This window comes from Triticum aestivum, chromosome 3B, assembly GCF_018294505.1.
Source record: "Triticum aestivum cultivar Chinese Spring chromosome 3B, IWGSC CS RefSeq v2.1, whole genome shotgun sequence".
Classification (NCBI taxonomy): Eukaryota; Viridiplantae; Streptophyta; class Magnoliopsida; order Poales; family Poaceae; genus Triticum; species Triticum aestivum.
In genome coordinates this window covers 828,157,312-828,183,142 of record NC_057801.1, presented here as the reverse complement: position 1 = coordinate 828,183,142, position 25,831 = coordinate 828,157,312, and the positions used below count along the sequence as shown (strand labels likewise).

The window sequence follows — 25,831 nt, the reverse complement described above, 5'->3', positions numbered from 1 at the left end:
AAATCTTTGAGAAACCATAAAAACTACAGATTCAAAAAATGTTGGTGGTTTTGCTAAAATGTTCACAAAATTATAAAAAAATCACAATTTGAAAAAAATGGTTGGAAAAGAAAATCATGTTCATCATTTTGAAAAAATGACTGTGTATTGAAAACATATTCAGGAATCTGAAAAAAATTCCATGACATTTTAGAAAATGTTCACAAAAAAATTGTTTTTTAAAATTTTCTCCAATTTAAAAAAAGTTCATCGACTCAAAAAATGTTTATTGAGTCAATTTAATGAATTCGAAACTGGTTCATGCATTTAGTTTTTTGTAAACAAAACTAATGTTCATGATTCTTTTGAGAAAATAAAAAATTTAAAAAGAAAATGTTTGTTGATTCCGAAAACTGTTCACTGATCAAAAGTATTTTATGTCTAGGATTTAATTAGTTTTTTGGAAGTCTTCATATGTCTTGGCGTTGGGAGTAGTTCGTGGTCAACGAGATTTGATTTTAAAATTTCAAACATTCCCTTGCGCAACATAATGACAAGTGTGGCATGCACTGACAAACTCATAGCCTTGGGATTTACCACGTCGAATGCATTGTGATCATGTGGACATCGCGACCATCATCGGCTAGGGTGAGAAAAAAATGGCAACATGGTGAGCCACTGTGTTAGAATAGAGTACGCTCATATATCAGGATACTGAGTCATACTCATTTGGTTAGCCATAATTTTTTGTCTTCCGTTGCAACGCATGGGCATATTTGCTAGTGAAACCTACGTGCCTATGTAGCTAGCACCATATATGCAACAACGTAGTACTTTCCTCGTGTTCCTCAATCAAAAAAATAAAAAAGACGTAGTACTCCCCTCGTGTCGATCCCATCTGCGTATCCGCTCCTTCCCTCTAAAAGGAAATCGATCTCGCCGCCATGGAGGGGTCCAGGTGGCCGGACCTCCCAACAGACCTGCTCCGCGACATCTCTGGCCGTCTTCCCGACGCCGCCGACTTTTTCCGTTTCCAAGCCGTCTGCAAGCCATGGCGTGACTCATCAACTCCCGGCCAGTCCTCCCCGCCATGGCTCCTCGCCGTGCCGCACAAAGACTTCGTCCCGCTCAAGTTCTGGTCTGCATTCTCCAACTTCTGCTACGACACCCCGCCGTCCGCAGCCAGGGCCGAGAAGAGGATCTGGTTATCCACCGCCGACCCCCGCACCATCCGGTACCTCACCATCGAACACCTCCGCCCTAGCATCCACGGCCCTCTCACCGGAACTGTCACCCATCTGCCTCTCTTGCCGCTTGCGTTCTATGTTGAAGCCCAGTGGGAGGACAAGAGCCTCCACGGTGGGGTTTATGGCGACGGTGCCATCTTTCTATATAGCGCAGTCTCAACCTTTGACGGAGACGGATTCAGTGCCAGGTTCATGGCGGCGCTCCTGCGCCTGGGCGATGCTGAGTGGACTTTCGTGAAGAGGACCCTTGAGAATTTGAGGAGACCCGGAGGGTTCTGTGCAGCGTACCACGGTGGCAGGATCTTGTTCACAGTTGAGGCTAGCATCTGGCATGATGCCACGCCAGACAGCAGCGATGATGTGGGCGACTTGCTCAGGCGAGTTCCAAAGCCGCAGATGTTGTTGCAGGACAGCTACATCCTGGAGTCCCGCAGGGAGCTTTTATTGGCCTCCATCCAAATCAAGATCATGCTCCATACGAATAACAATGGGAGCGGCGGGATGGCTCGATCTCACCCACACTGTATGACCGTGCACGCCCTAGAGAAGGTGGGCTCGGCGCCGGAGAAGACACGATGGGTGAGAAAGCATGGCCGTAGCTTGGCAGACCGCGTGCTGTTTTTGGGGTCACCCAACAGTTTTGCCGTAGACGCCTCTGTGCTAGGCGACCACAATGGCGGCTGCGCCTACTTTGTCTACCACTCTCATGATGCCTCCCCGCATGAGAAATACGGCGTGTTTAGGTACAACCTCATAATGAACAAGGTTGAGTTCATTAAACAGCTACCTCAAGGTTGGAGAGAGAAGAAGTGCACCTGGCTCGTGCCCTGGTATGCCATGGCCCCAACTAAGGTAAACACGTACGTAATATAACCCTCCATTCATTCTATTGTTACTTAAAGCCAATATAACAAGGAAGAGCTAAGCGTCCGGGCTATGTGTAAGCATCTCTAGTAGCGTTATGAAATGACAATAATTCAACATTGATCTTGCTCTATCAGGAACTCACTGAGATGTCACCGGAGACAGCAGGAGAATGCTAGTCCAACACGCATCATTCAGATGCATAGGGAGGCATTACGAGCCTTGTGTGATGCGATTCTTCTTCTACAACCGCTTCCCGGAAAGTGTATATTGCGATTCTGAACAGGCTATAGATGCTCTCAACAGCCTTGTTTTGGATGGTTGCAATCTCTATATATCTTCGTGAGAAGGACTGTTTGGCGACGATATATATAGAGCAGCAGAGCTACATACAGTTGGATCCTCATGGCTGTGGTTACAGTGAATTAGATTTTGTAGTCCTGATTTTGATCGCCTAGAGCACACCAACGCCTTTGTTATTTGATTAGGGCACACATACTAGACACCAAAGCTATGCTTATTATTGAAGTCGACTACCTGACTGAGGAGAGTGAAAAAAATACATAATTTCCATGTATGCAGATGGGAGGACATAGATATGCCACACAACAGGCGAAGGTTTGCAAAAAAAAAAGAGAGGACAAAATAGATCCACTTTGCTTATCTTTCCTTAATCTCTCCCTAATAATAAAGCATGGATTGGGTCTCCGGGTTCACCGTCGCGGATTTTTTTATAAAAAGGTCCCTGTGGTCTTTATGAATTAAACCCGCCGTCCCTGTTTTATCTGAAAAAACGTTTCGTCTTTTTTCTAAAAAAAACACTGTTTAGCACGCCTAAGCCTCAGCCCGCCGCCGTCGCCCACGCAACGTTGCTCCTCCGCTCGCTTCCTCCCCGCCGGTGACGACATGATGTCTTCCAAACCCGAGAAAGCGCCGCCCGCCCCCGAAGCGGGCGTCCCCGCAGACACCGTCAGCAATAAGCAACGGAAGAGGGACGCCAGGAAGGCCGAGAAGGCGGCCAAGTACGCGCAGGCGCAGCAGAAGCCCGCCGCCAAGGACCCCTCGCCGGAGCATGAGAAGAAGAAGCAGAAGCCCGACGCCGAGGACGACCCCTCGACGGCCAACTACGGCGACGTCCTCCCCGGGGAGATCCTCCCTACGGCAGTCCCCGATGAACCGTAGGCGGAGATCGGCCGCCTCGACAAGGCCGCCGCCGGCTGCTCCGTGCTGGTCCGCGTGACGCCCAGGCAGTCTACCGTGGGTCCAAGACCAAGAATGTGGCCTTCCTGGAGCGGCGGCAGGGGATGAGGAGCACCATGGCCGTGCAAAACGTGCTCGCCGGCAGCGCCCAGATGGAGCCCTTCGCCTTGTCCCTCCCCAAGGAGTCGATCGTCGTCGTGGAGGGCGCCGTCGCCCTCCTCGGCAAGCCCCTCAGATACACCACAGTGCGAGAGGTTTCTTTCTGCCGTAGCTGATCTTTGTCTGTCTGTTATTTTCTGATCCCCGTTTGATGGCTGGCAGGTGGAGAACTGGAGATTCAGGTGAGGAAGCTCTACTGCATCACCAGGGCCGACCCGAGGCTACCGATCAGCGCGCAGGATGCCGGCTGGAGTGCGGAGGAGTTTGCAAAAGCTGAAGCAGTATGTCAACCGCCTGTACAATCTGCATTTGCTTGCCTCCTCTTTGAATGCATGAAGGAGGAGGACACAGTTTTGTTGTTGCTCCAATTCTCCGATGATGATGATATCTGGGTTCAGCTGATGGGATCTTGTTGTTTTGCAGAAGGGAGTGCCACTTCCCTGCGTTGGTCAGGACACGCTTAGACTATCGAGTTATTGAGCCGGGAACACCGGCATGTCAAGCCGTTTTCCGTATACAACATCAAGTTGAAAACGTTGGTATTTGTTCTTGCTTTTAGGACTGCTGCTATCAGTGATATATTCATGAATTGAGTTTGCAGAACTAAACATACCATGTTATGTAGTAATATGTTGTGTAGCTTAGATAAAATATTCTACTTGGACACTGAATTAAACGTATCTGATCTGGTGACCCCTTTGAGTCGTTGGGCCAAAGCGTGGCATTGGCTGGGCTGCTGCGTGGGGATTTCAGTGATACTTTTGGGTGGTCGTTTAGGTGGAGTGTGCATGAGCAGGCACCATAGCAGCACTTAGTGCTGGACTGTCATTGCATTTGGTCGTAATGATGTGGATAGGCTCTTGCCTCTTCTTCTATAATATAGGAATAATATGATACACATCCTTGTGCGTGTTCTAGAGAAAAAACTTTAGCCTCAGCCTGTAATTATTTCGCACCCGCAAAAAAAGCCTTTATTCAGCACCGTGCTGGTCTTTTAAGTTGTTTCTAGACACTGATCGATCCAGTGATCTTAATGTTATGCCTGCAATCTGATTACACTAATGATTGGATTGAGTTTTAACTTTATCATTCGGTGTTGAATATGTATTTGTCAAGCCAATGCATATGCTTTTACAAAAGCTGTTTTATGAAGGCTGCACGGATTTATTTTTTATGCATTTCTGCAGCATTTGATGCTTTTTTTTTGTGCTGGTTAGTAAATATTTACCATTGTTGGATACTACAAAAATTCAGAGAATATTTGTCCTCAAAAGATATTGGGATCCACACTCCAAAGCTGATTTCAGGGTCAAGTGAAGGTGGAGCAGCAGTATTCAAACTTGAATATAAGAATGTCAAGTGTGCTTGTTTAGCACAATCCCCTCAGCTGCACAAGCAGCTGGCTATCTGTGGTGGGTTCCGTCGTGTCTTAGAGGTTGGGGATGTGTTTAGAGCTGAAGATTCCAACACACATAGGCATCTGTGTGAGTTTGTTGGTTTGGACGCTGAAATGGAGATTATGAGGCACTACTTTGAGGTGAGCAGGTTTGGTAGAGTGCTCTTCATTTACAAACACTTTTTTTTTGCGGAAATCTTCATTTACAAACACGACAATGGCTGAACTTGTTTCTTCAAACAGATTTGCGATATTGTGGATGGATTATTTGTAGAATTGTTGAGACACTTGAATGAAAATTGGAAGACGGAACTCGAGGCAATTAATATGCAGTATCCATTTGAACCAGTGAAGGTAAAATATTTGTTGCTTCTTATTGCTTGGTGGTTCCAGTAATGTTACAATATCTGAGTTTTGTAGCTGAAATGGCGACTCACATTGTGTTTATTCCTGCAGTACCTAGAGGGTATCTTGAGGCTCAGTTACGAGGAAGGAATACAATTGTTGAAGGTACAAACATGTAGCTATTTCATTACCACCCTGATGTTTTGCTCTCATCATTTGAATTTTATACTGTTCTCGTGCAGTATATAACTGCTATTTTAACTCTACTGTACACAGCCTGATGTATGACATCATAATAAGAAAAGAAAAAGAATTAAGCATTGGTGATTTATTTGCTTGGCAGGAAGTTGGAACAGAAATTGAGCCTATGGCTGACCTTAACAGTAATTGTACCTAATTTTGTGCGTACGTTGCCATGCTTGGGGGGGACACAGTGCAATCCATCGGACCCGTTGCAACGCACGGGCTCTTTTGCTAGTATATATATATATATATATATATATATATATATATATATATATAATAATAATAATAATAATAATAAAGCATGGATTGAGTCTCCGGGTTCACCGTCATGGTGTTTTTGCAGGGAAGTCCCTACTATTTTCTAGTAATTAATCCGCGGTACTAATTAAGTGGTCAAGGGTGAAAAAACGTTTCGTTCGTGGGCTCCCGAGCAGCGACCCCCGAGCTCCAGATCGGGAGGGGAGCTGAGCTCCCGATCGGGAGCCCCTCGCCGCCCCGCCGCCTTCGCCACCGGCCTCGCCACCGGCCGCCAGATACCATCGCCGGACCTCCACGCCTCGCGTCCCTCTCCCTGCTCTCCCTCTTCTCCGTTTCCTTCCCCTCTGTTTCTCCCTCTCACGCAAGGACTGCCTCTCCCCTTCTTCTACAGGAGCAGCCATGGCCAACGACTAACGCCGCCTCGCCCGTATCCGGCCGGAATCGACCTCCTGCAGCCAGATCCGCGCCATCCCGACCTCGCCGGCCTTCCTCCCCGTCTCATCGCGATCCATCACCGGGCTCGAAGACAATCCCATTATCTAGCAGGAACCGCTGCCGCCGTCAGCTGCAGCAGCAGCAGGCGCGGCCGGGCATCGGCGGAGACGGGGGAGCACGCGCTCCCTGACTTCTGCCTCTACCCCGTCTGCGTGCACTTTCGCCATCACAGGCGCCGGCAGCTACCGTGCCCCGGAGGTGCTGGACACATGGCGGCCCACGCTGAAGGCAGACGTCTACTCCCTGGGAGTGCTCCTGCTGGAGCTCCTCACCGGCAAGTCCCTGACGCACGCATCCATGCAGGACGGCGTCGGCGGCGCGCTCGACCTGCCGTCGTCGGTGCAGTCGGTGGTGCGCGAGGAGTGGATGGCTGAGGTGTTTGACGTGGAGCTCGTGCGGCTGGGCGCCATCACTGATGAGGAGATGGCCGCGCTGCTGCAGGCACCCACAGAGCTATGGGCATAAAGGCAGCAACTCGAAACTCCATGGTTTGCACACAGCAGCACAACACCACGGTCTGCATGCGGCATGACCAGCTCCACTCAGGATTCAAATTATGTAGCTGTATAGGATACTCCCTTTTGTTCAGGTTTCCATGATATTTTTTAGTTGAATTCAGTTGCAGATTCATTCAACTCATCTCCATTGCCACACACAGAAAGGCTTTTATTCTTATTTTTCTTTAGTTTAGTTAAGATTTTCATTATTCCAATTTTGATTTTGGTTCAGTTTTGGTCAGGTTTTCATTGTTTTTCAGTTGAATTCAGTTGCAGATTCATCCAAGTCATCTCCATTGCCATGCATAGAAAGGCTTAGATTTGATTTTGGGTCAGTTTAGTTCAGATTTTCATTATTTTCCAGCTGGGTTTAGTTTAACATTCATCCAACTCATCTGTGAACACAATGATCAAGTGTCTCTCTGGTTAATCAGGTAACCTGGGCAGTACTGTTTGAGATCGTTGGTGAGGGACTACTATGGCGAGCTCGGCAGGAAAGATGCCGGCAGGGTGAGATCAAGAACATGAATTGAATGGTACGCAGTACTATTATTGGGCTTGGCATTATTTTTCCAGCGAATTGTGTTTTTCTCTGAGATGAATTAAGTGCACCAAATATATGTATCTAAATTATTGTAATCTTTATTGTTATCCATTACGTCTAAAAATTGATGTTCAAAACTGTCTTCCGAGAGTAGTTTTAGTTGGTACAAGTTTCAGGCACCAAATACACAAGAATTATACTCCCTCTGTATCATAATAGATGTCGTTCTAGCAGTTCAACTCATTACGGTACAGAGGGAGTTTTTGCTAAATGAGAGGCATAAGCATGATCGGTTAAGCTGATTCAGTTTTATGCTTAGAAACCAAATCACCTTTCGCTCATTATTAGTGGTAATGGTTGTCTCTGTGTTTTTGTCTTATCAAATATGTGCCTAGGCCTCTATGTTAACCAGTTCCAAAAATATGCCTGAAAAAATCTTGCTTGGACTTTTGAAGTTGTTCCGAGTGGAATGCTGGTCATAGATGCGACGCGCCAAGCTCCCGCAATCGCAGCAGAGGAGCCGGAACTTGCAGCAACATCTACAACACCCTCCCAACGAGCTGCAGGTAGGCCATGCCGTAGACAATGGCCCGACGACAACCACCAGGTATGCCCTCTGCTCCTTGCCCTTCACGCTTGGAATCAACAAGTCCACATAATCTTCAGTGTTTCACAATTATGGTCTGCTTCATGTTCTCTGATCAGGTTGTAATATGATAATTATTTATATGTATAAATATTGAGTTTTTTAGGGAATGTTGATGATTTCTGTCGGAGATTATGTTTCTACTTAATCATCAAACAAGGTGTTCGCTGGACGCAAGGATAACCTATCAAGTAAGGTGTTCGTGCAGTAGGTTACATCTTACACATTTTTTATCTGGTGAACTATTATCTACTCGAGGATAAATTATGGCTAACATGCATTTAATTATACTGTTGTTCGAAGGTGTAGTCAAATGGCAATACAAGTTATGGCTACAATGCTGCCAACGGCTACTACTACGGCGTCTTTATTGCTTCTGGAATATCGAACGTCAGGTTAGTGAAACAACAGTGAAAGGTTTTCTAAGATAATCCTATATCTCTAGAACTAAAAACTAATTAATAATGTTGAATGGCATTACTAACTCTATATTTTGTTTGTCCTGCACAAATCTAGCACTTTCTGAGGTGTTGCCCAGAGCATGTTGTTGAACATGGAGAGTTTGAGCTAAGAAATACTTGCAGGCTGCCAATGTATTAATGGTTAGGCATTTTTGGATTTGTCATGTTTACATGTTTACCAAGGTAACCATAGCGGGCTTCATTGCATCATACCCGAAACTGAGATCTTTGGGACAGTCCGAGGTGCTACTAGACCAGTAGATACAATTAATGATTATCTGTCCAGGCGACTCTCACATCATCCTGGGCTAGCTCCTCGACTTGGACAACAACAATTGTTGATCAAGTCTACTCAGCCATCGCCATGCGATTGTTAGTAAATCAAGCATTTTTTTCAAGAATATTGTTCCAAGTACGTGAGAACCCGACCTTCCATGTGGCAGATTCAATTTGTTTACTGAAGAAATTAGTTTAAAAATATTCACAGGTTTACACATGTTCACACTATTTTTATTTCAAAGAAATAGGTTTGCACTTTTTTTAAATCATAAAAATTCCCCCAAAAAGTTCCATTTTTACTAAAAAAGTTCATTTAGAAATGTACAAAAATATCAAAACATTCTTTAAACAAAAAACACATGCTCCAATTTTTTTAAAAGAAATGTTCTAATTTTCATAAACATTTATTATTTTTAAAGAAGTTTTCCAATTTTTACGTAAACCTTAACTTCTATTAAAATGAGGAAATTTTCATGTTTTCCAGAAAAGCCAAAAAGATGACTAACAAACTATTCCATGCAAAACTACTCTTCCATCTTATGAAGAATGCTAAGTTGGCTTCTTCATGCCCAAAATTAATTCTACAAAAAGTAATAATCAGCTTTACCTTATTATCGATGTTTAATAAAATTGGATATATAAAATGATGCACAATGAAATATGAAGCAGGTTGTGCCTCTTTTTTTGCCCGGTGCAAAGCACGGGCATTTGTTTACTATACTACTAATAAACCGTTGACATCATTATGTAGATCTAGTTACATCAGACTCTAAGTTGGATCATCTTAAAAGAGTTCTACATATACAAGCCGGCCGGGCTGTGTTGGAACCGCCAGTCCCTCGCCGCAGCTCTCCTCTCTCTCTCTGTTGCCGTAGCTCGAACTCACGAAGAAGAAAGAGAAGGGAGAAGATGAGGGACACGGCAAGGTGATTGTTTTCCGGCGCAACAATGCCACTACCCACGAGCTCGTACTCGTAACCACACTCCACGGGCTACAACACACGGGGTACGAGGGGTTTATATCCGCGTCCATCGGCGCTCCACACCGCGCCCCCGACGCGCCCTCCTCGCGCACTCCCCCACGTCCCTGCGCTCCTAGCCCTCGCTCCCGCCGCACACGCGCACGATCCGCGTGACCAGGTCCAGCGCCTCGATATGGTCGACCCCGCGCCCGTTGCGCCAACGGACAGCACACACACACGCCACACCTGCACGGACACACCCATGCATCTCCTACACGCACGCACGCATGCCTACATCGCGGACCCGACGCGTCCAACGTGCCCGGCACGCGCCCATACACGCGCCCGGCTCGTTTGACACCTCGCCGCGACTTATTGCCTAACAGGCTGCTAGCTCAACCAAACAAGTTCTAGCGAATGAAGAATGGCACTACTACTCCACTTCTAATGAGCGTGGAATAAATTGGACGGCTGCTTCGATGGATACGGCTGGGCAAGCATGCATCGACTGTTAATCGCGGGTTTCAGTTGACATGGAAATCTTGCTTGCCAAACAGGCACATGCCTCTGTACGACGCGCTATTTACTAGTACTACTTCACTTTTTTTTTGGAACGTAGACGCTGGAGGCGTCCGGCTTTAAATTAATAAAGCCCAACACCAACTAAGCGAAAAGCGGGAAACAAAGATCAAGTTCTGACGAGCCCCGCACGGCTCAATGCGCAACATAAGGTTCGACTCATCACGAATTACATAATACCATGAGGATCAGAACGCTTCAACCAAACTATCATGCCCCCAAAAGACCCTCGGAAATCCTCGTCAGCTTGCTGGCTCCTGTCTTGCCTTCGCCTGGATCTCCTTGATGCTCGCCATAGCTGCTGACATGCGCTCAGCATCGCGCTCCTTCCCCAGGGGTGTCCACGTCTGCAAAAACAAGTGACATTTGAAGATGACATCCGCGGGGTGGTGAGGGAATTTTTTCTCAATCGTAAACTTGTTTCGTGTCATCCAGATAGACCAAAGCAGCGCCCCTAGGCAACGCCAAGCTATCCTACGTGAGGTCCCATGAGTGGTCTTAAGAAGGGAGGCAAGTTGATGTCCCGATGCTGGGTTCCAGTCCACGTGGAAGGCCTCCCGCACCGCACTCCAGGCAAACCTGGCCAAGTGACACCTAAAGAGCACGTGGTTGGCATCCTCATCCAGACCACACAGCGCGCATGTACCATCAGCTGGGCCATTGCGCTTGGCCACGTTGTACGACGTAGGCAGCCGGTTCCGGAGCATTTGCCACATGAAGATTTTGATCTTCAGAGGCAGACTTGCCTTCCAAAGCTCCTTAGCTATATCCAGAACAGGCCCTTCAGTGAGCTTGTAGTACAGGGACTTGCACGAAAATTTCTTCGAAGCTGTCAGGCTCCATTCTACCGTGTCTCTCGTTGTGCCTAGTCGGTTGACCCCAATCAACTGGTTTAGCTCGTTCCAGGACACGCGCTCCGCGATCAAAAGGGGCCGCATGAAGTGAATCGCCGGAGGGACGGTCCGGAGAGCCTCCCCTACTAGGATGTTAGTGTCAGTGGCTAACCTATACAAGGTGGGATGACTTTGCCACAAAGGAGAATCACCGAGCCAGTGGTCAAGCCAGAACCTGGTAGATTGACCATTGCTAACCAAAAATTTGGCCCCTAAGTCAAAGGCCGGGCGCACCGCTTGGAGCCCTCTCCAGAACGAGGAACCGTTGGCCGAGGCAGAAAAAGGGTTCCCGTTTGGGAAGTACTTAGCTTTTAACAGGCTTGCCCAAAGCCCCGACTCATCTTGGGCCAGCCTCCACCACCATTTGGCAAGGAGGGCCACATTCATCAGTTTGGAGTTGAGAATTCCCAATCCGCCCAATTCTTTAGGCCTGCAGACTGCTGCCCACTTAACTAGGTGATACTTCTTCTTAACTCCAGCTCCTTCCCAAAAGAATCGAGCTCTAGGTGTGTCTAGTTTGGCGTGCACACCGTTAGCTAGTAAGAACATCCCCATCGTGAAGAGAGGGAGGGAGGAGAGACTCGAGTTCATCAGGATGAGCCTAGCGGCAGACGACAGGAATCTCCCACGCCACGGACTTACTCTGTTGGCCACTTTCCCGTAAAGAGGCTCCCACTCTACGATAGAGAGTTTGCGGTGCGATATAGGGAGCCCAAGGTACTTAATTGGAAAGCTCCCCAACTTACAATTAAGCAGGTTGGCGACACGAGTGCTTTGCAGGCCGTCAAGCCCCATGGTGAAGACCTTGATTTTATGAAAGTTGATCTTGAGTCCGGAGAGGAGCTCAAAAGCTAGTAGCAGTAACTTAATCGAGGCAATGCTATGGTCATCCGGATTGAAGAGCAACAGAGTGTCGTCAGCGTATTGGAGGTGCGTCACCCCACCTGGGATGAGGTGTGGCACCAGCCCTGTAATGTGTCCAGCCTCCCTGGCTTTGGACAACATAGCTGCCAAGGCGTCCGCCACAAAATTAAAAACTAGGGGGGAAATGGGGTCGCCTTGTCGCAGTCCTTTCCGGTTGCGGAAGAATTTGCCCATGTCACCATTGACTATGACCGAAGTGTTGCCACTCGAGATCAGGTGCATGATCCGGTGAACAAACCCTGCCTCAAAACCCTTTTTGAGGAGGACCTCCCGAATAAACTCCCAGTTTACTCGGTCGTACGCTTTCTCAAAATCGAGTTTGAGAATGACACCCTGTCCATGCGTACGCTTCACCTCATGAATTACCTCTGTGAGTGCTATTGGCCCCTCCAGAATGTTCCTGTTTTTCAGGAAAGCGGTCTGGCTTTTGCTAATAACACGTTGAGCGACCGGTGCTAACCTGGAAGCGTAGGCTTTCGCGCATATCTTGAAAGGGACGTTAATGAGCGTGATCGGCCGGAACTGCTTAATAGTATCAGCCCCTTTAAACTTGGGGATCAAGCAGATAGCACCGTAGTTGAGCCTTGCCAGGTCCACCGTACCTAGGGCAAACCCATTGAGGATCGCAAGGAACAAGTCCTTGAGCGACGGCCAAAACCGTTTGAAGAACTCTACCGGCCAACCATCTGGCCCAGGGGCCGTGTCGTTCTTCATCCCTGCTAACGCGCGGTCGAGTTCTTGGGGTGAAAAGGACACCATCAAGGCGTCGTTTTCCTGTTGCGAGACCCGCTCGTGCCAACCCCACAAGTCCTCCCTGAGGCTTAAATTCTTTGTTTCAGCCGTACCCAGCAGCTCCACAAAGAAGGCAAAAATGTGTGCAACTATCTCGTTTTGGGTGACCAGAGTACCGCCCTCGGACTGCAGCCTAAGAATCGTGCTTTTGCGTTTCTGCCCATTAGCGTACGCGTGGAAGTATCACGTGTTGGCGTCGCCTTTGACGACCCACTTGACGCCGCCCCTACGGCGCCAATATTCCTCCTCCTCTCTGAGAATAGCCAAGACTTGATTCTCCAAGTGGTATCTAAACTCCCACTCGTCCCCTGAGAAGGGTCTAACGTCCGCCTGGGCGTCAAGGAGGGCAATTTCGCCAACTATGTGCTCCCTGGCCCGTTTAGACTCACTGCCATGATTGGCTCCCCATCCCCTGAGGAAAGCCCGCAAGGCAGCGGCCGCCGAGGACCAAAACTCGACTGGTCCTCGCTGACGACCGACCTGATTACCTATCAGGGACCAACGGTTCAAGACAAGTTGGCCGAAACCTTCGTGTTCGAACCACGCTGTCTCGAAAAAGAACCTACGGCTTCGGCGTTTACTCTCCTCCCCTGAGGAGAGAACCAGCGGGACGTGGTCTGATCCAATGCGTGTCTCAGCCACGAGGGTACACAGGGGAAAAGAGCCTCCCAGTCGCAAGAACAGAAGACACGATCAAGGACACAGCGCACTGGATCCCGTTGCTTGTTCGTCCACGTGTATCTAGCCCCAGTACGCGCAATTTCTCTAAGGGCCGCTGCCGCGATGGCATTATTGAACAGGGACACCCTAGCCCAATCAATGTTGTCATTGTTCTTGTCCGCCCCCGAGCGGATCAAGTTAAAATCACCACCCACCAAAACTGGTAAGTTAGACACTTGTATGGCCCCCACCAGCGCTGTGAGTTCTCCCAAGAACTCAGCAGAACGCACATGATTAGCCGGCCCATATACACTAACGATGACCCACGATGCCAGAGAAACCCGGTGTCTCACAGTGGCAGCGATATAAAACACACCAGATTCCCACGAAACGACATCGAAAGCATCCTTATTACAACCCATCAGTTGGCCGCCAGAGAGGCCCACCGAAGGAGACCAGAACCAATCAAAACGCAGCAGAGGGTCATACGCAACTAGGTCTCTATACGAAAAATCAACTTTAATCGTCTCTTGGAGTGCAACGCAGTCGATGCGTTCTTTAGACATGTACTCACGCAGCTGCGTACGCCGACCCGAATGCCCACACCCACGAATGTTTCAGAAAAGGTACCTCATCAGATTATTCGATTGCGCAGGCGAACTCCACGTGAGCTCACCGCCTTGGCCACTCGTTTCCGAGCCGGAGCTCGGCTGGAAGAGGGCAGGTCCGAGGCCATCCAGGCCTCGTCTCCCTCAGTGGGCACCGTGACAACACCAGCCCCTACTGGTGCCGCAGACCCGCCATCCACGGGCTGGATCTGTGCTTCCCTGGCAGCCGCAGCCGCGAGGGCAGCCTGAGCTTCTTCACGCGCTCTCACAAGCGAAATAATGTCTAACTGCGTATCATCTACCGCAACTCCGCTATCATGGAGGATCTAGCAAGATGATCATCGAAAAAAGCATTCAGGATCTTGAAAGAGGGTGCCGGGTTACCTGCAACATCCATGTTTTTATCTGCCGCACGGAGCTTGGCGCTTTCCAGAGACGTCATGTCCCCTAGCTTGGCCTTGGCACGCACGCTAGGAGCCCGAGACGCCACCGGAGTTACCCTTGTATGCTTGGCCTTGGACGCCGGCCCCGACGCTGCCAGCTCCGCCCCCAGTTCACCACCCAAAGCTGACCCTGATCCCGCTGCAGCCGCCTCCGCATGCTTGCTCACAGTCTTCCTCCCAGCTGTCTTCTTGTTCTGGCGCCCGGAGCCGCTTGACAGACGCCGCTCGGAGGCCGGAGTGGGTTCCGCATCCAAGGGGACACACTCCAACCCCGTACCCCCAGCAGGCTGCGGGGAGGCAGGCGCGGCCGCGGTCTCCATGGCCACCAGAGGCAGGTTCACTTGCTCACCCAGCACCTCAAAGGACGAGTCCAGGGAGCGAGCGAGGGGGTGAAGGCTCACCGCCGTATCTTGAGTCACGAGCACGCCCAGCTTCTCCCATGTCTCCGTATCAATGGACGTGTCTTGCATACTGTCTTCCTGTTCATCTGCCACCTCGCACATCACCGTGTCTTGGCCGGCTTTTGCATCAGAGCCAGCCACACCCTTCGATGGCACCACCACCGCAGCCTTGGGCAGACCCGCACCATTGGCAACAGCCTTGGAGGGATTGTCCGCAGTGGGGCCAGCCTTGTGATGCCCGCTGTTGCCGTTGTGGTTGTCAGGCGGCGGAGCGGAGGGACCCGCCCCTGGAGCCCCTCCGCCAGGCCCCAACCTGCGGGAGGGCTGCTCCAGCTCAACTCTGATCTGATAACCTTCGTGGTTGAACCACACCTCCACCGTGCCGTTCAGCTTGGCCGGAGACTTGCAGGCCAATTTCATCCTCACCGGGCCCACTTTGATGATGGAGAGCTCATCCACCACGATTGGCCGACCCAGCATCTTGAACGCCTCCTTGATACGCTCGGTCTTGCGATGTTTCTCCGGGATCCCGTGAAGCCGCACCCAAGCTTCTGGCATTACCAACGGGGGAACCACCTCATGGGAACCACCTCATGGTACTACTTCACTTGGATCTCACGTCACCGTCCATCTAAAATTAACAACATCACAGAGATGAGCTTGCCAGAGTCGATCCATACATCCTTCAACACAAACATCGCTCAAGATATATAGAGCCATGGACCCGTGGTCGGTGGGCTGTTGTGACAGTAGTCATGCCGGTGTTGCTGCTGACCGTTGTACCGACGAAGGTACGGCGTCACCCCCTGGCACTTCCAACTGAGCCCTTCCTAGTGCCATACCCCGGCACTCCTTTGTCGGTGGCAGCGACGAAGAAGGTAGTGGGAGTGTCTCTCCTCCTCTCCATCACCTCCGCAGGGACCTGCTGCGTCAGATATATCCAGCTAGCTACAATAGTGGGAGCAAGTGCAAACTCCTAAGCTTATTGTTAGAAGGGATAGATGAAGATTGATGGAATCGTTGATTTATTGCTCGAGCCTCGTGGGCATATATGTAGGAGTACATGATCTACTTGGAGTACAACACAAACCAGAATACTTCCTACTCTATCATATGTTTTCAATACAATCATGATACTGAACATCCCCTGCAATCACAACGGTAGCGATGTAGACGTGAGACTAGAGAAGAATCCTAAGGTAAGCCGACAGACCCCCCCCCCCTTCCCCACAGAGTCACAACGGTAGCAATGCAGACGGTGAGACTGGAGAAGAATCCGAGGGTAAGCCGACGGACCCCCCCCCCCTCCCCCACAGAGTCACAATGGTAGCAATGCAGACGGTGAGACTGGAGAAGAATTCGAAGGTAAGCCGACGGAACCCCCCCCCCCCTTCCACACAGTCACAACGGTAGCGATGCAGACAATGAGACTGGAGAAGAATCCGTAGGTAAGCCGATGGACACCCCCCCCCCCCAAGAAGACGTGGCTGGAGTGGAAACCGACGAGGTTGCTCAAGCAAGGTAGTAGCCGTTTGTGCCGCTGTCGAAGTAGCTGAGAGCGTAGAGTGGTGTAGCCGTGGTCGAGGTAGCCGTGCGAAGAATGTCGTGGTCGATGTCGAGTCGGGGTAGCCGGAGTCGAGGTAATCGCCATGGAGCCGTGGGCGCAAGGAGGCGCCAAATTAGTCATAGGCGCAGTGGTGTTGAAGTAGTGGTGCGCCGGAAAGAAGACGTTGTTGACGACGCGTCGCACCGGGTTTGCAAAGCCCGGGGACACATTGTGAACGAAGGCACAGATCAGTGTTGCCATTACCGAGCATGCGTATACGGACGAAGACAAAGTTGATGAAGCGCCGCTCCAGGCTTGCCAGGCCCGGGGACAAATCATGGGTGAAGACACGCATTGATGTTGCCAGCACTGGACATGTGTAGACGAGAGACCAGCACAAGCTGGATGCCATGTTGAGGAGTCGGAGGGCCAGTAGAGAAGAAGACTCGATGACGGTTGTGGCACCAATCGGCATGGGGGCTGATGTCAGCAACAGTGTTCGGAGTAGACGAAGTGGTTGGGCAAGATGACGGCGACGTTGGCGATGGGCTGGTGCTGGACGAAAACAAAGGGGGTGGACTGGCGGCAGCGGCGGCCGAAGAAGAGCGGCTTGAATCGTTGATTTATTGCTTGAGCCCCGTGGGCATTTTTATAGGAATACATGATCTACTTGGAGCACCAGATAAGTCAGAATACTAATACTTCCTAGTCTATCCTATGTTTCCAATACAATCACAGTACTCAACACTTACATATGCGCACAAGAATCTGCATGCTGCATGCATATATTCCGCTTGATTTATTACTGCTCCATTACTTGCTGCCTGTATTGACATTTGTACTTATAAGACTAATAGTAAGAAATTAACCGAGAAAGAGCCAAAGACGTGTAAGATGCATTTTGCATGGCGTACGTCGACAAGCTTGTCTCTCCAAACTTTGTAAACTAGACGTTTCATCAGGCCCAACTGTAGCAGCCCATCCATTTGTTTGGGTCGCACATGTTATACTCATGACAGCTCTTGCATGATTTCGGCATGGAGCTTCCATATATATAGTCCCCCAAAGCAAAGCGATAGTGTCATTCCTTCATCCCCTAACAGTTGTAGCTTTAGACGGAAGCTTGTACATAGTCGTCGACCAGTTAGAGTATGCATTTTCCCATAGTAATTAGTTCTTACTTCTATCAAAATCGACTGCTATGAAATATTGGCGTGAAACAAATAAGCGATGTGTTTTCCTATACGAGCAGTGTGAAAGACTCAACCTGGCTACGGAGAGAGACCCAAGCCCTATTATCGAATCCATCAAACCCTGAAGGTGCAAGGGAGGAAGCAGTCGCGGTGGTTTACAATTACAACACGTAAAATTGTCCATGCATCCATCTTAGGCCAGCACGCTGGCCGCCGGCACCCTAAGTCAAATTGCAGTTAGATGTTCGCTCATTTTTTTTATCAAATTAATTGAGTTTGTGTTGTGGGACTGTGCTAACGACCACTCGACTGGTCGTTAGCGACAGATCCGCACGACTAGTTCCTAGGTGATCGCTATCTTTCATGCTCGCTTTCCACTGATTTTTTTCCTTCTCTCAAAAACCGTGGTACATCGCTAGCGGTTTTTTCTGGTTTTTCATCGCATAATATGAAAATAAAATAAAAGTGCTTGAAAGAGGATTCGAACCTAGGTCTATGCAATACGTATTGAGCCTAATAACCAACTAAGCCACCTTTTGTTGTTGTTTATTGTAGATAAACAATGTTATTTGAACCTTTCTTATTTCTGCCATATCAAAAAAATAAATAAGTTTGGCTTGGTAACTTTGGCATGACCAACGTGATAACTACGATATGAGCAACATGATAACTATACCATGATAAGGCTGATAACTATAGTACGAGAAGGTTAAGGCATGAGGAAGTATGGTAGTTTAACACATAAATTACCGATGGAAATGTTTAAAAAACTTTTTCCCCTTGGATGAAGATACCATGGTGTTTAAAACGTAAGATATTAGTTATCAAATCTATGATGTATACATTATCATGCTTTTTACATAGAAATTACCGGGTGTATATTTTTCAGCAAAAAAAAATTCAGGTAAAAAATTATAATGGCTTTTGTATGTGAGTTATCAACTTAGTATGTGTCTATTAACAAGCTATTTACATATAAATTACCGGGGTTGCCCCCCCCCCCCCACCCCTAGCCTCAGTCGCCACATTTACCAGGGTCAAGTACATAAATTATCAAGTCTGCGATGTGTGAGTTATCATATTATTTGCATAAGAGTTATCGTGGTATGATTCAACAACTCCTCCCATCCTACCCCGCCTATAAAGTTATTAGGATTGGGTACATAATTTATCATTTCTACGATGTGTGACTTATCATGTTATTTGCATAGAAGTTACCGTGGTATGTTTCAATGACTCCCCCCCCCCCCAACCCCAACCCCACCGACAAAGTTACCAGGACTGGGTACATAACTTAATGTCTATGATGTGTGAGTTATCATATTATTTGCATAGAAGTTATCGTGGTATGTTTCAACGACTCCCCCACTCCGGCCCCTTCGACAAAGTTACCAGGACAATCTATCATGTTTACGATGTGTGAGTTATCATGTTATTTTCATAGAAATTATCAGACTATGTTTGCAACATCTTTTTCTTCATGGGTGAAGATGCAGCACAATCATACAGGCAACAACCCTGGGTGCCATTTGCTAACAGAGACCACGAGCATGGCAGCACACATACGTCTCGAGCAACCTGAAGCACTGGATGGCCGTGTGTTGTGGTCGTAGGGGTCAGAGCACCAGCCAACTGCATCAGGGAAGGCCAAGTAGTGGTTCTCGTCCTCCTACTTAACGAACTAACGACAATATATGAGTAGTAGCCGCCGCTAGACGAAGGTATCAGGGTGCTGCCAATGGCCGACACGAGTGAACTTGCGAGAGATGCATCTCTCTTCCATCGAGGACACGGGCGGACGGGACGAGGTGTTGTTCCTCTGTGACAACGCCGGAGGCAAGCGAAGCGACATACGGGGCTCGCAACAACGGGGATGGATTGATCCGAAGAAGGGCGGCGCAGATCCGATGGCGGGCAGCTGCGGCAGCGGTGGCGGTTTTGGTCGAGCTCGGCTCCATGGCCGACGACGACTGAACTGGATCTTCCTCTCATGCTGTCATTGCTGCGAGAGGTGAGAGAGACGTGTGGGATGTGGGAAGAGGAAGGGGAGGACAAGCGGTGGAGGCGCTGTTCACCGGCGGGCTCCGGCGACTGAGGCGGGGTTCAGATGGGGCTCAGGACAGGAGGAGCGAGCGAGGCAGAGGCCGGCGTGGATGAAGAATCGCTGCAGGAGGAGAAAAAATCGGGCGGCAGAGCATGGGCGTGACGTGGATCGAGCGGATATCGAGTCGTGCGGATATGTTACAAACCACCAGTCGGCAGGATTTTAGCTTTGTCGTTGTGTATTTCTAGTAGTTTTTTAAGAGGCATCATGCATCACGCTGGTTGAGTAAAATACGCAGAATAACTCGGGTGGTTGCACTGGACCAAGAAGTGTCCCATCAGACGCGTGTTAGCTAGCATCACTAGCAGGAGTATTAATTCAACTACCAGCAACGCTATTCCATCCGCCCGATCGCTCCCCATATACGACACGACGTTGACACAGGTCGCTGGAGTGTCATGCCTCAAGTTCAGACCTTTGCTTTCTCACCCTCTTTGCTCCAGAGGTAAGCATTCCAGTGAACAGTAGTACAATTTCTCATATAGTTCGCGTCAATGCCTATAAATCAGCCCTCCCCACCCTCAATCCCAGTATCCCACCACATCAATCAACAAGCCCCCAAGACCAATAAGCCCTCCTGCATCTCCCGAGCGTCGAGTTGAGCCAGAGTTAGCTTTGAGAGATTAAATTTATTCCATCGAGATGGCGTCGCAGGCGATCGAGGTGAACAGGGAGGGGGCGGAGGTGTACCACGGCGCAGCGCTGTGTGCTGAGAAGGCGGTGGAGCTGCTGGCCGAGACCAACATGCCACTGGGCCTGCTGCCACTGGCGGACATCGAGGAGGTCGGCTACATCCGCTCCACGGGCTTCGTGTGGCTGCGCCAGAAGAAGGCGCTCACGCACACCTTCAAGCAGATCGGGAGGTTAGTCTCGTATGCCACCGAGGTGACGGCCTTCGTCCAGGACCGCAAGATGAAGCGCATCACGGGGGTCAAGAGCAAGGAGCTCCTCATCTGGGTCACCGTCTGTGACATGTACATCGACAAGAACGACCACTCAAAGATCACGTTCAAGACGCCCACCGGACTGGGAAGGACCTTCCCCGTCTCCGCCTACGGAAAGGAGGACGACAACAAGCGCAATATGGCCAAATAAGCGACCACGGCCGGCATAAAGAGTTTTTTTTATTGCGGGCATACAGAGTTTGACACCACGATGAATACCACATGTACTTATTTTCTATATATATATGAACTGTTTTAATAAAGTGATATTACGAACTTGTAATACTCTACTTTGGTATTTTGCCGGATATTAAATCGCAGCCGATCAAAAATGTCTGCTGGCTTGGCATGGCTCCTTAAATCATAGTAAGTCGACCCATTCATGCCAAAGGCCAACTCCAACGTGCCGATCTAAACGGACATAGATTTAGTCCGCTATTTGTCCGTTTCGGATGGTTGGAGACGCGTCGTCAAGCCGCATCTGCCTAAATCTAGCCAGTGCGCCCAACTGGCCAACCCATTTAGATTGTCATGTCTTATAGCGTGCTCACTTTACCTTATTATACTTGCTCTTGTGCAAGATCCAACTTGGACGTGTGCTCCTTGTTAAAAGCACAATGACAGGAAAACATAATTAGTTGTGCTAGATTTTTCGAGTGACGGGTGTATCTAACACTAAAACGTGTCTAGATACATCCAGGCCCGTCTAAGGGCATGTGCGGGCTGTGCGACCGCACAGGGCCCCCAAATCCTAGGGGCCCCCTGTTTTGGGCCAATGTTTGTATATTATTTGTTTTGGGTCCTTTTTTCGCTGCTAGTCTCGGGCTCCCTCAAACTGGGCCTGCTCCAATATGTCCTGAACCGAGCCCTAGTCCCGATCTACTACACAGCCCACGATCCATTGATCAATCTATGATCTTTCCCGAGACGAACTGACAGATGTGCGCCGTCGCCACCGATCCATTGATCAATCTATGATCTTTCCCGAGAAGGGCTAGTGGTGTTGTCTCGTTTTTGATTGCTTTGTTTCCTTTGTTTTTTGCTTTAGTGATTGCTTCATTTCCTGCCCGGAGACACAGCTCAATTCATAGCCCTTCTCGTATCAAGAACTAATTCCATGATTACGCTAGCCACCGGTCGCTCGGAAAGTCACATCAAATCAAAACACACAAGTTGAAGCAGCGGGTGGCCAAGACCAAAGGTGAGGGCATCTCCGATATATCTAACAGGTGCGCTCAAATTGAATCCATTAAATTTAGACTATATTGTGTTCTGTTGAATAATTATATTAGTCAATATATTGTGCGCATATGCATCAGTTCATCAATCAACTTTTTTAGGGGATATATTAACTAGGTTAATTAATCGAGTTGACACACACCAAGATTTCCAAGATAGTTGCTTGTTTAACATTCAGGTCGTTTATTTTTGTCATATTATCTTGACTAGCCTATAATTTATACTGTGTTTGAATTTATTCAAATTTCTTTCCTTAAAAACCGAGTATTCTAGAAATTTTAGGACCACAATTTGCATTTCGCACAGGGGCCTCAAATTTCTGGAGACGGCCCTTGATACATCCTAGAAAAATCTAAGACATGTAATTTGGGACAAAGATAATAGTAGTTTCCTTGATCCCTCATTCGAACATTTGGCACTATGTGAGCTCACCCGAATTATCTATGGGATTAAATCAAAGATTTAAATCGCGCTATTGCGGCGCAATCGCTGGCTTGAAGCCTCCCCGCGATGCAATCCCTATAAAAACGCGATCTGCCGCTACTCACGCGATTGCGGCGCGAAAGGACGCGATTTGCCTTAGCAGTCGAGGCAGTTTCGCTGGGACGGGCCGAAAGTCTGAAATAGAGGCCCAAATAGAGCTTGGCCCAAATTTACTCCCAGGAAACCTAGAATCCTATCCATTTCCTTCTCTCCCTCCCACCCTCGGCGGCTGTGGCGGCTGCTCGACTCTTTCCCAGCTGCGGTCAGTAGATCGGGCGCTGCATCGCCTGAAGCCAGATGCAGTGACCAGGAGGCAAGGCAGCAAGGCCTCCGCGACCACAATGACATCCCAATCCCAGTCTAACACCCGGTTCCAGCACATCTCCAGGAGGTACAGGTTCCTCTGATCCTATCCATCATTTATTCGTTTGTTGATTCAATATAAGCACCATGGCATGCTCTTGGGATTGGAGACCTGTAGTTCAGGTCGTAGCTTGTTGCTTGTAGCTAAGATTTTCAACATAGCTCTCCAATGCACTACAGATCTGCCAGGTGCTTGTCGCTATAGGGGCCACATGGGCTTGTTGCTCCTGTTAATATTTTCTTTCTATTGATTTTTTTTGAACAAGAAGAGGCGCCATATATATTCCATTCAAGCACAGATTACATTGATGATAACAAAGCCCTCTGGGATAAAATCTGCAATACAATGTAACATAGGGCATTGCATTCTAATATGGGCAGGACTATTTATTGATTTTCTTTTCGTTGTACAGATTACAGGGGATATCTTGACACGTGCATATACACGTGCACGGAACGGACATGGACAAGCTGCCGTGTTTAATTCTAATAGATATGACATCTCTTGTGAACTGGGATTGCTGAACTTTATCCCTTGCTTTTGCCCTTTGACCGTTTGAGCGTAACTTTCAGCACTTCATAAAATATTTATATGAACTTGGAAAAATGCAAATAAGATATTAAAATGTTCAGAAAAATATCACATACATGTTCATGTTATTTGCATTCATGACAAAAATTTGGAAAGTCCCCACATAGATTGAGCACCTCTAACCTCAACAAGAATAGTAAAATCTGAAACTACCGCGCTATATGGTGAACCATCCGGAACATTCATGCGAAGCTGTGGAGATCTGCAGCACGTGCTCACGCAACATGTGTGTTCACATGATGTCATAGTCAGTTTCCCGGTTTCTTTTCTTTTCTTTTCTCTAATAGTACAAGCCTGCCATCTACGTGATTAAATCATGACTGTTGCACTTACATACATGGCAGGACACGGTGTTCAATCTCCAAGTGACTAATATTGTGGTACCTAAAAGAACACACGCGGTTCATGTTTAAACTAAAGTAGTCGCAGCCCTCATAGCGCTAATTAGTTACATTGCACATACATTTCGACCCTCAAAAATGAACATTCTTTCCTGGTATATTTACAACAAGCGATTTTCATAATCTCACATATTATTATGGACTATCCAAATGTTAATTTACTACTTTTTAGGGCATGTAAATTGTTTGGTGAGACATTCTTATCTTAAGACCGGCACGTAATCTAGAGAAGACAGCAAAACATGTTGTACAATGGGTTATTCTATTGTCTTATCATTCATAACTAGATATCCTTTAATATTCAGTGAGAAATATTGTTGCTAAGAGACCATCTCTTAATAGCCATTCATTTTCTTATGGTCTTGACCCTCCATCTCATCGTTACCATACATGACACTCCTACGATAGCACCATTGTACATATTCTTTATAAACTTTATTAAGGCCATGTAAACACGTAAAACCAGTTACCATGATTTTTGTAAATTCGTTGTAAAGTTACCTGCATTTAAGTAATAATAAAACATGTATCAAGGTGTAACGAAATCACCATATCTTTGAAAAGAAAACATCTCCATATGTTTAGTTTCCGTATATATGTTTATGTATGATAGTTGATGTGCAAAGCACGTGCAATTTACTAGTTTTTAACAACAAGACAATGTTATCAAGTTTAGATGACACGAGTCAATTCTTTGATTATACATTTTGTTCTATAATTGGTCTAGCTAATTCATTTTGATGAAAGTTAAAACAATGGATCCGAGCAGGTATCCTTTGTAGATGAAGAAGAAGAGGTAGTACGCACATGTTGCATATACTGCCCTATCTTCTCGTGACCCCAATATCATAGATCGTTCAAACATTAATTCCTCCATAGGATTATATTGCTCTATCTTTCTGTTTGCTAGTTTTGTTCTCTTCTATAAACCCTTAAGGTGAGGATGATGATGCACCGATACTTGGTGAGCTAAAGCCATGAGCGAGAGTGGCGCTAGTCACACTTATTGAAGGTAATGGTAGCAACTACGAGGGCAAAACACATGTGGTGATTATGCTTATCAAACTATCAAGGTTCAATGTTCAGACGACCATGTATGATCTTAAAAAATAATCTAGCTATACAAATGTGCAACTATCGTTCGCATCGGACATCTGATCAGTTGATCGACGTCCGTGCTAATCTTGGCCGACCGCATGTCGTACGAATTCAGGTGTGTAACCTTGACGTTTCACTCACCGTGATCGAACACGTCGATATGCGCCTTGTTGCCAATGGTTTGGTCGGGTACACTTTAGACAGGATGCCCATTCGATAAGATCCTGGGCAGGTCGTGCGCCATCCATGGTTGCTGGATGATCAAGCAAGCCAGCAACATAGCAGTCGAGCACTAAAGTAGGGGCCGAGGTCTTAATGACAACGGAGGCTAGCCCGAGCCAAGCAATGTCGGCCAAAAGCAATTACTTCCGGGCTTAAAGATATTAATGTGCCATACCCCACTCACATTCAAAGCGCCCCCCCCCCCCCCCCCCCCCCCGCGGTCACGCATCTGAATCACCTTGTTACAATGAGCGGTCAGATTTTTCGATCAGATGTGACCTGCCAAAAAGGTCAGAGGAATTCCATTACGAAGAAGGAGTTGTGTTGATACTATCCCATCATGGACAGTTCTCATTTAACCCGTGTCCCGACGGACTGCAGTAGCGGCTCTAACCTACTCCATACAGATGCCGTTAGGGAAATGCATATCAACCTGGCAAGGATAAGGCTGAGCAACGTCCTGATCAAAGGCTTCACACCAGGGGGTGAACCCGAAGCATCAAAAGTATTACGCTAGACGTAGTATCCGGCACACCCAAGAAATTTTGAAGGAAAGCCCTAATCTTCGAGATAGCACCATTTCACAGCTGTTATAAAGCTTGTAAAATAGTAAACGTAAAACAACATAATGATTTATTTAGGACTACTCTAAGAAATTCAAGGGCCCGGAGTGTGCTTAAACTAACCATAGTCATTTATTTATAATGAACTTTTTTATTTCTATATAATTTATATAAGTACAAGTTTAAATATAATTGTATTCCATTG

At 47.8% G+C, this 25,831-nt stretch overlaps 1 protein-coding gene and 2 pseudogenes across 1 annotated transcript; all 3 read left to right on the top strand.

Moving 5' to 3' along the window:
- Positions 1 to 923: 923 nt before the first annotated feature.
- LOC123068052 (uncharacterized) lies at positions 924 to 5,587 on the top strand (annotated as a pseudogene).
- A 177-nt stretch (positions 5,588 to 5,764) lies between these two features.
- On the top strand, positions 5,765 to 8,290 carry LOC123068050 (probable inactive receptor kinase At3g02880; annotated as a pseudogene).
- Positions 8,291 to 20,234: 11,944 nt separating this feature from the next.
- Positions 20,235 to 20,955, top strand: LOC123066895 (uncharacterized). Its single transcript, XM_044489880.1, has one exon. The coding sequence runs from the start codon at positions 20,364 to 20,366 to the stop codon at positions 20,814 to 20,816; it is 453 nt and encodes a 150-aa protein (XP_044345815.1). The 5' UTR covers positions 20,235 to 20,363; the 3' UTR covers positions 20,817 to 20,955.
- The last annotated feature ends 4,876 nt before the right edge of the window (positions 20,956 to 25,831 follow it).

Coding starts and splice junctions, on each gene's coding strand:
- LOC123066895 (XM_044489880.1), top strand. CDS start 20,364: ATGGCGTCGCAGGCGATCGAGGTGAACAGGGAGGGGGCGGAGGTGTAC.